This window comes from Diaphorina citri, unplaced genomic scaffold (genome assembly GCF_000475195.1).
Source record: "Diaphorina citri unplaced genomic scaffold, Diaci psyllid genome assembly version 1.1 scaffold1746, whole genome shotgun sequence".
Lineage (NCBI taxonomy): Eukaryota > Metazoa > Arthropoda > Insecta > Hemiptera > Psyllidae > Diaphorina > Diaphorina citri.
In genome coordinates, this window is record NW_007379172.1 from 30218 (window position 1) to 43376 (window position 13159).

The 13159-nt window shown below is 40.5% G+C and overlaps 2 protein-coding genes and 2 long non-coding RNA genes across 4 annotated transcripts in view; 2 read left to right on the forward strand and 2 right to left on the reverse strand.

Moving 5' to 3' along the window:
• LOC103517100 (UDP-glucuronosyltransferase 2B33-like) overlaps nt 1–8884 on the forward strand; it is a 12132-nt gene extending 3248 nt beyond the window's left edge. The window contains exon 2 of the mRNA XM_026829318.1: nt 8716–8884. Coding sequence (XP_026685119.1) covers nt 8716–8884 — 169 coding nt within the window. The remainder of the gene's footprint in view (nt 1–8715) is intronic.
• On the forward strand, nt 1890–7329 carry LOC113470684. Its single transcript, XR_003393643.1, has 2 exons — nt 1890–2309; nt 7032–7329. It is a non-coding gene; the product is annotated as an uncharacterized LOC113470684 (long non-coding RNA).
• LOC113470685 lies at nt 3840–4307 on the reverse strand. The gene is made up of 2 exons (XR_003393644.1): nt 4246–4307; nt 3840–4083 (listed from the first exon to the last, which is right to left on the reverse strand). It is a non-coding gene; the product is annotated as an uncharacterized LOC113470685 (long non-coding RNA).
• A 490-nt stretch (nt 8885–9374) lies between the features above and the next one.
• The window catches only part of LOC103517101, an 8881-nt gene continuing 5096 nt past the window's right edge, over nt 9375–13159 (reverse strand). The window contains exons 4-8 of the mRNA XM_017447319.1: nt 13006–13125; nt 12210–12228; nt 11598–11706; nt 10959–11116; nt 9375–9488 (exon numbers count right to left, since the gene is read on the reverse strand). Coding sequence (XP_017302808.1) covers nt 9375–9488; nt 10959–11116; nt 11598–11706; nt 12210–12228; nt 13006–13125 — 520 coding nt within the window. The remainder of the gene's footprint in view (nt 9489–10958; nt 11117–11597; nt 11707–12209; nt 12229–13005; nt 13126–13159) is intronic.

Here is a 13159-nt window from a genome sequence, read left to right on the forward strand (position 1 = left end):
GCCTAGTTAGCTTGGTTGGTAGCGCGTCTGCCTTGTAAGCGTTACGCCGCGGGTTCGATTCTCGCCTGGGGCGGATTTTATCCTGAACGGATAATGTTCGTTCTCGGAAAGACTGGCTTTCTCCTATCCTGTCTTCCTTCTCTCTTCGATTTCGGGACGATAAGACCTTAGCAGTAACAGTTCCTTCTGTCAAACTTCTTCAAAAAGAAAATGAAAAATAAATAAATAACCGTACGTACACGTACGTATGTATGTGTGTACTACAGGTTTAAATGGGAAAATTGGAAAAGGTGGTATACAAAATATCTCAATAACGGTTAGTCGTAAAGCGATGAAATTTGGTATGATATACCGGTATGGTCCAAGGACGCGACTGTAACAATTTGGTAATAAACACTAGTCCTTCGACGGTCAGGAATGCGCCATCTTGGATTTTCAACAATCTAGTATAGGCGCTACCATGCCACCTGAGCTTGTGGTCAGACTTAAGTTGCATAAGCACGCTTGCATGCGCAAGTAAATGGAGGAGTTGCAAATGGGTAAAAATTATGAATAAATGGTCGATTCCTATGTAAAAAGTTGGGAAAAATCCAAATCTGAGGTCAAAACTCCGAAAAAACAACTGTAAAAGGTCGAAAATTCAACTTTTATAATGAAAAAGTTCAAAGATTTGTGACGTCAGACTTAACGCAGTTGCTATTTTTGTCCGTTAGGTAGCGCCACTATGCAAGCACGCTAGCGGAGGAGCAGAAAGAACTGCGCAGAAACGTATGCGCACAAACACATTAATGCGTTACCTGCAAGGAAGCTTTGCTCGGGACATTTGATGTGACGTCATCGCCTACGGGAGCGTATGCCGTGACGTCAAAGTTTACGATTTACCCGTATTTTTTAAATCGATTTATCTCGGGATATAGAAGTCGTAGAAGAAAAAGAAAAATTCCGTTGGTCCTCATTTTTCCTGCTCTACGACTTTAAAACACCACCCAAGTAAGCGCAACTGATCTATTGCCGATGAGTGACCAGCCTGTGACCGGAACCTCTTTGGAAGGGCACGCTTGCGCATGCAACTTATGAGCAGAGACAACCAAATGTCATATTGTCATGACATCATACTATTTAGTCATATTTTAGCTTTTTTTCGGAAAAGGTCATAAAATGCCAAAAATTTCTAAAAGGTCATAAAAAAGGTCATATTTTAAGCATTCCGAGCACGAGAACACCAGAAAGTAACCCGTTGAAATATTTGCAATCGAAAAACGAGTACAATTCCCGTTTTTTTTTTTTTAATTATAAATAACATGTGTGGAGGAGATGAGGAAAATCGAATACACAGTGTATCCAGGAAATGTAGGAAAGAAAATTAATGAAAAGGTCAAGGTTGTCCTTGAAAGAAACTGTGGCTGGCAGGATGTGAAAAAGATCTCAAACATACATTCTGGACAGCAGCAGGACTTTGGCAAGGAAGGAGTTGCCTTCTATTACTCTCACAGGTAGAGTTCCGTATCTTAGTAATAGTAAGTGTCCAATCAGTGTAGTTACTAGGCTAATAACTATACATTTTCCTCCCTATAATCTTTATCATGTTGTAATATTAATACAGCTAATACTGTATACGTGATTTATACAGTCAAACCTGAATAAGCAGTAACTCAAGGGACTGACGAACTTTTCTTAGCTTATTTGGTAGCATGTCTGCCTTGTAAGCGCTAAGTCGCGGGTTCGATTCTCGCCCGGGGAGGATTATCCTGAACGGATAGTATTCGTTCTCGGAACGGCTGCCTTTCTTCTATCTCCTCTTCCTTCTCTCTTCGATTTCGGGACGATAACCTGCTCAGGTTCCCTTTATCAAACCTCTATTAGAAAAAAGTTTTTGTGTTAAAAATCAAGGGACCACGACTTATTTTCCAGTTTATCCACAGGTTTCCTGCTTACACAAGTCCAGTTTATGGCGATTCGACTGTAATTAGTACAGTAGTGTGCCCATTTGTCTTATATCTGAGTAGATATGAGAGTAGCGATTACCTGGAGTAGTAAATAATCACTTATCTTGCACACTGAACATTCTGAGGTAGTAGGCTATTAATACTGCCCTAGTGTCTCTTGACTTTGAACAGGTGACATTAAACTTCGTGTGGGTAAACGTCATTTTCATTCCTCGTTAAATTCTTGTCGTTAAATTGCGAGAAGACTTTGGTGGAAAAAAAAAACTATTTTTCTATATCCTACTGTTATTTAAACATGTTTGCCAACCTCCCAAATTGTAATTAAATATTATTTTAATTAATAGTAATAAAATCGGACAAAAGGTAGACGTTATTTTCATTCCTCGTTAAATTCTTGTCGTTAAATTGCGAGAAGACTTTTGTGGAAAAAAAAACTATTTTTCTATATCCTACAGTTATTTAAACATGTTTGCCAACCTCCCAAATTGTAAATAAATATTATTTTAATTAATAGTAATAAAATCGGACAAAAGGTAGACGTTTGAAATTCAGGACTCCAATAATCCTGGACCAACACAATTTCGGACATAAGGTAGTCGCTCCCAATATAGGACCCTATTCGCGACTGACTACTCGAAACCACCATGAAACTAGCCGTCGCTTTTTTGTTTCTCGCGTTGCTAACTTCGCCTGGTTGCCATGGTTACAACATCCTGGTGTTTGGCGTCTTTCCCTTCACGTCTCACGTGATGATGTTGTCTGTTATTTCTAACGAACTCGTAGCTCAAGGACACAACGTAACGTTTGTAACCATCAAAGCTACGCGACCTCATCCCAACCTCAACGTTATTATCAATGAAAATGTTATACATTTCAGTAAGTTTGGTTTTTTCTCTAGCTCGTGTGTCCGTCCGTGGCTTGGTATTGGAATCTTAAAGAGGGGCCTCTGAGTGAAATTTTGCTATTTGTTTGATGAAATTGTCCGTCCGTGGCTTGGTATTGGAATAAAGAGGGGCCTCTGAGTGAAATTTTGCTATTTGTTTGATGAAAAAATTCCAAGAATTAAAGTCTGTTTCTCATTCAAAGAAGATGTTTTCAAACATTAAACACCATATAATACATAGAATATGCTTTGCTAGTCAGGGTGTTGAAGTTGAAAATGCATATCTCCTTGACGGAACTAAAATTACGAAAATGTTATACATTTCAGTAAGTTTGGTTTTTTTCTCTAGCTCGTGTGTCCGTCCGTGGCTTGGTATTGGAATCTTAAAGAGGGGCCTCTGAGTGAAATTTTGCTATTTGTTTGATGAAAAAATTCCAAGAATTAAACACCATATAATACATAGAATATGCTTTGCTAGTCAGGGTGTTGAAGTTGAAAATGCATATCTCCTTGACGGAACTAAAATTAGGTCCGTAAAATACACCTTAGATTTCACGTCATAACATGGAAAAGGTGGACGCTTGTACTGTTATTTTACTTTTTTCAAGTTACTACGTAGAAAGTAAAAAAAAGAAAGAAAAATAATAATAATTTTGAACACAAGGTAGGTGTTAAAAATCTAGGACCTGAAGCACGACAATTTCGGACACATAAGGTAACCGCTCCAAAGAAAGGACCCTACTCCCTGGAATCATGAAGTTGGCCGTCGCTTTTTCCCTCGTCGCGTTGCTAACAGTTATTTTACTTTTTCAAGTTACTATACGTAGAAAGTAAAAAAAAAAGAAAGAAAAATAATAATAATTTTGAACACAAGGTAGGTGTTAAAAATCTAGGACCTGAAAATCTCCAACAATCCCTGAAGCACGACAATTTCGGACACACACATAAGGTAACCGCTCCAAAGAAAGGACCCTACTCCCTGGAATCATGAAGTTGGCCGTCGCTTTTTCCCTCGTCGCGTTGCTAACTTCACCTCGTGGTTGCCATGGTTACAACATCCTTGTGTTGGGCGTCTTTCCTGTGCCGTCCCACGTGATGATGTTGTCTGTTATTTCTAACGAACTCGTAGCTCAAGGACACAACGTAACGTTTGTAACCACCAAAGCTACGCGACCTCATCCCAACCTCAACGTTATTATCAACGAAAAAGTCATGCATTTCGGTAGGTTTGCTCTTTTGTGCTCGATTTTAACCCTGCATGTAGGGTTTCCAGACGTCCGGGTTTTCCCGGACATGTCCGGGTTTTTACATGTTTGATACATTTTGAAATTTGGGAAATGTCCGGGTTTTCGATGGAATGTCCGGGTTTTTGGAACCAAATGTCCTACTTTTTAAAAATTTGATCTGGAACCCTACCTGCATGGATTATTTATTATAGTCGAACCTGTCTAAGTGGGAATCCAAGGGACCGACAATTTTTCCCCACTTATCCAGGTTTCCCAGTTAAAAAGTGTCCTACTCAGAGAGATTGCCATGAAGGGGCCACGATTTTTTCCCAGTTATCCAGGTTTCCCACTTAGACAGGTTCGACTGTATAAGATATTCTTCTTCTTTTACTTTACCATGTTCCCGTTCATACCACGCTGCATGGATTATTTATTACAGCCGAACCTGTCTAAGTGGGAATCCAAGGGACCGACAAATTTTCCCCACTTATCCAGGTTTCCCAGTTAAAAAGTGTCCTACTCAGAGAGATTGCCATGAAGGTGCCACGATTTTTTTCCAGTTATCCAGGTTTCCCACTTAGACAGGTTCGACTGTATAAGATATTCTTCTTCTTTTACTTTACCATGTTCCCGTTCATACCACGCGACGGTGTCGGTATTTATTATACGATATTAGAATTAAAAAAAAAAAGAAGGCGGGAGAGGAGATCCTTGCAGGAGAAAGTGAAAGAATCTTGAAAAGCTGCTTCTAGACTTGATTATTCGTTCTCGAAGGCGGGAGAGGAGATCCTTGCAGGAGAAAGTGAAAGAATCTTGAAAAGCTGCTTCTAGACTTGATTATTCGTTCTCTTTGATTTTTCAGTACTACCTCAGCAGGATAAACAAGGTACACATATTTTAGTGGGGTCGAGTGGAATGGAACACATCACATGCCTTTGAGCACACTCCATTTGTCAAGGGTCTAGGTTTACCTTGCCCTGCATATTTTAGTGGGGTCGAGTGGAATGGAACACATCACATGCCTTTGAGCACACTCCATTTGTCAAGGGTCTAGGTTTACCTTGCCCTACATATTTTAGTGGGGTCGAGTGGAATGGAACACATCACATGCCTTCGAGCACACTCCATTTGTCAAGGGTCTAGGTTTACCTTGCCCTTAAGATGAGTTTATATTTAAAGAAACTCTGTAAATTTAGAAATTCTATTCCACTCTGTAAATATACATATTAAGTAGCGCGGCAGCGCTCCGCCGCTAAGTCGTAAAATTCTATTCATCTTGGAAACATCCTTTCCGCGCAGATGCCTCTCAGCCAAAATTCGACGCCATTTTGACGGAGACTTAGGTTTACTTTGCGCTTAAGATGAGTTTATATTTAAAGAAACTCTCTAAATTTAGAAATTCTATTCCACTCTGTAAATATTATTAAGGAGCGCGGCAGCGCTCCGCTGCTAAGTCGTAAAATTCTATTCATCTTGGAAACATCCTTTCCGCGCAGATGCCTCTCAGCCAAAATTCGACGCCATTTTGACGGAGACTCAGTGGACACTGATGTAGGATTAAAGCAAGGGAGATATATTATATATTATTTCAGATGAAGAGGATACATGAGAAGTCGATTGGAAAAGAAGAGATTTGAAGTCGCGGTGGAAGAGTTGTCGAGGTGGAGTTGTGGTGTAACGAGGTTGGACAGGATCAGGAATGAAGTCATCAGGAATAGGATGAAAGTAATGGACATGTCGAGAAGATCCAGGAGAGGAGACTGCAGTGGTATGGTCATGTTGAAAGAAGAGATGAGAGCTACATAGGGATAAGAATTGAGAGAATGGAAGCGAGGGGGAGAAAAAGAAAGTTTGTGTGAATCAAGACTTGAGTGAGAAAATTTATCAGGACATGAGGTACACAATAGGGCTACCTGGAAGAGACTGACAAGAAAAGTCGACCCTCTTTGAGTAGAAAATGGCAAGGAAGAAGATTATTATTATTATTATTATTTTAAGAGGTTTGACAGAGGGAACTGTAACTGCTATGGTCTTATCGTCCCGAAATCGAAGAGAGAAGGAAGACAGGATAGGAAAAAGCCAGCCGTTCCGAGAACGAACATTATCCCATCAGCTTAGTTGGTAGGATAAAATCCGCCCGGGCGGATTTTATCCTACCAACTAAGCTAACTAGGCTGGCAAAAAAGATCTTTTATTTTCACTGCCCTGACGCAAAGACCAGTCCCTATAATATTTCAAGCTAACTAGGCTGGCTGAGAAGATTATTTGGTCAGTGATTTCTTTATTTAGATTATATTATCTTTATTTAGATTATATTATCTTTATTTAGATTATATTATCTTTATTTAGATTATATTATCCTACTCCCCAAATACTATAAAAATAAAAATTTAATCAATTTATTATTATAAACATTATAACAATAATAATTGTAAAGATTCATTTTTGAAACAAAACGACGTATATCTAATCGTACACACACGGACTAGTGAAAAACAAATAAAATGGAATAGACGTATTTTTCTTCCAGAAACCGAGAAAATTTCCCCTCTTTTGGCGTGGTAAATTTTCCAGTTTATCCACAGGTTTCCTGCTTACACAAGTCCAGTTCATGGCGATTCGACTGTAATTAGTATCTACAGTAGTGTGCCTGTTTGTCTTATATCTGAGTAGATATGAGAGTAGCGATTACCTGGAGTAGTAAATAATCACTTATCTTGCACACTGAACATTCTGAGGTAGTAGGCTATTAATACTGCCCTAGTGTCTCTTGACTTTGAACAGGTGACATTAAAATTCGTGTGGGTAAACGTCATTTTCATTTCTCGTTAAATTCTTGTCGTTAAATTGCGAGAAGACTTTTGTGGAAAAAAACAACTATTTTTCTATATCCTACAGTTATTTAAACATGTTTGCCAACCTCCCAAATTGTAATTAAATATTATTTTAATTAATAGTAATAAAATCGGACAAAAGGTAGACGTTTGAAATTTAGGACTCCAATAATCCTGGACCAACACAATTTCGGACATAAGGTAGTCGCTCCCAATATAGGACCCTATCCGCGACTGACTACCCGAAACCACCATGAAACTAGCCGTCGCTTTTTTGTTTCTCGCGTTTCTAACTTCGCCTGGTTGCCATGGTTACAACATCCTGGTGTTTGGCGTCTTTCCCTTCACGTCCCACGTGATGATGTTGTCTGTTATTTCTAACGAACTCGTAGCTCAAGGACACAACGTAACGTTTGTAACCATCAAAGCTACGCGACCTCCTATCCGACTTACAGTTCAGAAGTTACTGGTTCGATACTACCCTTTGTCAACTGTTTTTATTTATTTTTTTTTAGTTCCGCAAATGCTATTACATTCGTGTGTGATGTTGTTGACACCAGATTTTTGTCTTAGTAACTGTACTTGCAATTATATTTTAAAAATATTGTACCAAATACATAAGACCTTGTTTAGACTGAGGGAGTAAACGGACTTTTCAGTCTCATTCTGGCAGGAGTATGAGCAAAATAATTAGGTATATTCCATTTTCGATTCCTTCGTTCACTTTTCCTCCTCAGCTCACCCAAAGTGTCGCCTGTTCATCACGCACGGGGGCGTTCACTCCGCGTTCGAGTCCATCTATCACGCCGTGCCCATGGTGATCGTACCTCTATTTGCGGACCAGAAGCAGAACGGCCAGAAAGCAGAGGAAGAGGGGTATGGGCTCATGGTGGACTTTGATGTGTTTGATTATGAGGAGCTTAGACGGAAAGTACACCAGGTCTTGTACGAGCCCAAGTACGTTGGAAATTGAGGAGTGTGACGGTAAAACGACCTATAGCCGCCTATAAGCCGTTTTTGCGTTAACCTAATATTGTTATTATAATATTTTTAAGAGAGTTTTTTAAAGATGATTTTTTGTTCTTCGTGGAAATGAAAACGACTCTCATGTGGTCTGTGTCGTAGCATACCCATCCCTTAGATGTGCGACAAGAGACACAATACTTCACATATAGGTGCTGGGTTAACACGTGCCACTGGGTCAACACTGGGCTAAAAGTGCTCTAGATTTGATAGCCCTAGATCTTAACAAACCAAGAACTCTGAAAGATGTCATTCGACGAGAATAAACGGTATACTCGAACAAATACTCATAACGCGATGCACAACTTGGGAGAAGGTCTGAATTCTTGCCTCTTGCAAGAAGACCGCCATCTCCGTGATATACTGAAAGATGTCATTCGACGAGAAATAAACGGTATGCTCGAACAAATACTCATAACGCGATGCACAACTTGGGAGAAGGTCTGAATTCTTGCCTCTTGCAAGAAGACCGCCATCTCCGTGATATAATCTTCCGGGCTATAAGTACCAGAGTAACCCTTCCTCTTTTTCCTTTTTTTTTAATCAAAACAGAATTCATTCATTAGCTTTTGTTAAGCAGTTATTCAATTTTCAAAAGAGTTCATAATACGAGAATGACACTGTACAACTATCGTCTCTCCTCTCTCCTCAGATACAAAACCAACGTACAACGCCTCTCCACGATCTTCCGTTCCGAGCCCCTTCATCCCCTCCAGAAAGCAATACGCAGCATCGAATACGTCATCGCCCACCGAGAATACGAGAATGACACTGTACAACTATCGTCTCTCCTCTCTCCTCAGATACAAAACCAACGTGCAACGCCTATCGACCATATTCCGCTCGGAGCCCCTTCATCCCCTCCAGAAAGCAATACGCAGCATCGAATACGTCATCGCCCACCGAGGTGCCCCCCACCTCAAAACCAAAGCCAGGGCGAATAACACTTACCCTATTCCTCTTGAAAAATAATCGACCTATGATTTTTTTGAAGTTCATACTAATCATACTATTACTAATTCACTGAATTACCCTGTAGAATATGCTAGCTTTTTCGATATCTTCTTTATAAGTCCCATTCGAAGGGTCACAGTGGGTTCCCATAATTTTTTAACAGAAACCCTGAGGTCCATTTGGACGGAAGAGACGTTGAGAAAGGCAGAAACACATTGCTATCCCGTCACGTGAGGACGGGATAATAGTGTGCTTCTACTCCAAGTGTTTTTTACTTTCCTTATCCTATAGGAAGGAAAGTAATGTAATCGGGTCAAAATTTCGATGATCAGTTTTTAGTGCCAAAACACGTTTTGAGGTCCCTAGAGCCTAAATCCACAGTTTCAGCCATTGGTCCGTGTGGGTGTCTGGCTGTCTGTCTGTAAACAAAATATCTCGAGAACGGTAAAAGCTAGAGACTTGAAATAGGATAAGGAAAGTCGTGTGATGTTCACACCAGATTTTTCATTCACCTCACCTGTATTTTGTGTTGCTCTTTCTTCTCATTCCACTTCTCTTCCATTTCCTTTCTGAACTGAGATTCCCGATGGAATTCCTCCTTCACCTTCTCCAGAGAGATAACCTGAATCAGAATAGAATAGTAGTTGAATTCTTTATTTTCTATCATTATTTCATTTTAGAGCGATTGAAGAAAAGTTAGAAGAAAAGCAGCTGAGATGGTTCGGGCACGTTAAAAGAAGACCGGCAGATCATATGGTCAATAAAGCTCTAAGTATAAATCTACCAAGAAAACATACGAGAGGAAGGCCCAAGCACACCTGGTGGCGGCAACAGAAGAAAAGACTGGAAGAAAGTGGACTATCAGAAGCTGACACCCAAAATAGAAGAGTTTATCACCTGCGAACAAGGAGAGCTGACCCTAACAGTGGACACTGATGTAGGATTAAAGCAAGGGAGATATATAAATAAAAGGAACATGGTACTGGTGTTTTTCTTTTCAAGATGAATCCTCTCAAAGTCACGTCAGAATACATCAGTATGTAGATTTACAAATAAAAGGATTTTGGAGGCTGTAAAGCTCTAAGATAGAGGCTGCCAGCCTAGTTAGCTTGGAGAGGAGCTCGCCTGCCTCGTAAGCACTAAGTTGCGGATTTGATTCCCACCCGAGGAGGACTTTATCCTACACTGATAGGGTTCGTTCTCGTAACGGCTGGCTTTCTTCTATCCTGTCCTCCTTCTCTCTTCAATCTTGGGACGATAAAACCTCATACGAGTAGTTGTTATCATTCCCTCTATCAAACCTCTTGAACATAAATAACAGATTGAGATTTTAACCTTATGACTTATGAATCTTATGATGATAGTTCGGTTTGCCAGGGTAATGGAAAGTCGTGTGTTGCTCACACCAGTTTATTTTTCCCACTTATTTCTCGGGTTTTTATTGTACGCGCTCCATTTAACTTCGAGAAATTATCAAAGTTCAAAATGATATGTAACTCCACCTAGTTTCTCGCTCTCGCTCTCGCTCTCTCTCTCTCTCTCTCTCTCTCTCTCTTCATCTTCTTCGCTCTCTCTCTCTTCATCTTCTTCGCTCTCTCTCTCTTCATCTTCTTCGCTCTCTCTCTCTTCATCTTCTTCGCTCTCTCTCTCTTCATCTTCTTCGCTCTCTCTCTCTTCATCTTCTTCGCTCTCTCTCTCTTCATCTTCTTCGCTCTCTCTCTCTTCATCTTCTTCGCTCTCTCTCTCTTCATCTTCTTCGCTCTCTCTCTCTTCATCTTCTTCGCTCTCTCTCTCTTCATCTTCTTCGCTCTCTCTCTCTTTCAACGGGTTACTTTCTGGTGTTCTCGTGTTGAGCCAGCACCTAAATGGGAAGTATTGTGTCTCTTCTCGCCCATCTGATGAGAGGCATACTACGGGATGGGCATGCTACGACACAGGCCACAAGCGTCTAATGTAGCAGTTGTTCCATTGCTACCGAAATAAAAACGGCGGTGGAACACTCATCTTTTTTTTTATTTTAAGTCCAATCTGAGGCTTAGGTGTAGGGTCAAATGCCCCAAAGGACGGGTTAAGCTTGTACGAATGAACGGACCAACTTACCGCTGAAGTTGAGTAGGTAGGACCAGAAGAAGGAGGTGCGATGGAAAGCATCAATTTGCATCAGGTACTGGCCATCTATGTCCTTCCTCAGCGTTCTCTTACCACCGGACTTGTCAGCTATGAGCGACTCCAGCATGGTGCGAACCAGTACTGGTTGGGTGGACAGAGTCTTTTCACAACTTTTTGTGGATATCATAGCATTACTAAGTGCTTCCTTTGCAATCCATTTTCATATTTCAATAATCTTTCTTCACCGGTAATGTCGCCACTGGTCGCTACTCGATTAAAGTAGCTACTCCATTGTCCTTAGGAGGCTGAGTGCACCCCGAACTTCAAGCACAGAGCCGTAAAAACTTCGACCCCGCCGGGAATCGAACCCGGGACCTCCGGCGTGCAAGCCTAGTGTGATACCCACTCGGCCACGGAGGTCGCTGATTAATGTCCTTTTTTATATCCTTTTTGGTACCTTTTTTTTATATAGGAAAGGTCTTTTAAAACAAATTGTCATCTGACTATTGTATGTACCATTATCCCATCAAATATACGAGACCTTGTTTAGACTGCTGGGGTAAAGGGACTTTTCAGTCCTATTCGGACAGTATAAACAAGGTATATTCCATTCTATACATACCTGTTGATTTATTCGAGGACTGACTGTGTCTCAACCTATGACTATTATTATTGGTACTGGAATTGTTTGAATTGATGGAGACTAGATCCACCGAGGTTTCTTCAGTTGTCTGCAAACAACAAACAGTCAGCAATGAACATGGATTCAATACAGCAGGGGTCAAGAAATAGAAACAGAAATAGAACATACCCTCTCGTAAATTTTCCACCCAAGCTTGAATATGAACAAACAACCTCAATGGTGCAGTGGTTAACTTGAGATCTGGAGGTTGATGGTTCGAGTTCAAGTCAATTCATGAAATTTGTATTGAGGGGAAACGACATTTGTGACGAGCATGTATGTTTAACGTAATGAAAAATTAATCATAAATAAATAAATGCCAATTCTTTGTATTATCATATTACAACTTTGGTGCTTACTGCAGCATTGTAGGATTTTCCACATATCTCACACTGGCGCTATCTAGTAGAGAAATATGGGAAGCTCTTGATAAAAAATCAGCTGTTCGAATTAACTGGGGAAAAAAAGGCGACTCTATCGTAAACCGGAAGGGCTTGGTTTAGCAAGGCCAGAGGGGAAACGTTAACCAAAAAATTAGTTAACGCCCCTCACGTCATATACAAACTTCCATCTGAGGGGAGGTAGTGACCTTGACTTAATCGCACTCTGGTTAATGGTTCCTTGTAAAATAAAACGCGATAAATATTTACAGTGACGTTCAATAAAAGCAACTCGAGATTTTATTTTAAAGAATGTCCTGGATTTGAGCTATTATTGTACGTACCTCCAAGAGCCCAAGTAGTATCAAATGACCAAATATAGCCACCTTACTTACGCTCCTAACCCCGAACACTGTCATGATAATGGAGGAGTTGCAAGTGGGTAAAAATTATAAATAAATGGTCGATTCCTATGTAAAAAGTTGGGAAAAATCCAAATCTGAGGTCAAAACCCCGAAAAAACAACTGTAAAAGGTCGAAAATTCAATTTTTATAATGAAAAAGTTCAAAGATTTGTGACGTCAGACTTAACGCAGTTGCTATTTTTGTCCGCTAGGTAGCGCCACTATGGAAGCACGCTAGCGGCGGAGCAGAAAGAACTGCGCAGAAACGTATGCGCACAAACACATTAATGCGTTACCTGCAAGGGAGCTTTGCTCGGGACATTTGATGTGACGTCATCGCCTACGGGAGCGTATGCCGTGACGTCAAAGTTTACGATTTGCCGGTATTTTTTAAATCGATTTATCTCGGGATCTAGAAGTCGTAGAAGAAAAAGGAAAATTCCGTTGGTCCTCATTTTTCCTGCTCTATGACTTTGAAACACCACCCAAGTAAGCGCAACTGATCTATTATGTGAAAAATAAAAAGAAATAGGGGCAAAGACCCAAATGTAGGGCCACACTTACTTGCACTCGAACTCCCCTCCTTCCAGATGTATGACAGTGGACAGCCAGTTGCCTTGCAAGTAGGGCAGTACAGGATTCCTGTTGCCTTTCTTACAATGCAACGTTCCGCACAGAATGTTCCTGGAACAATGTAAATAAAATACGTGAGATCGGA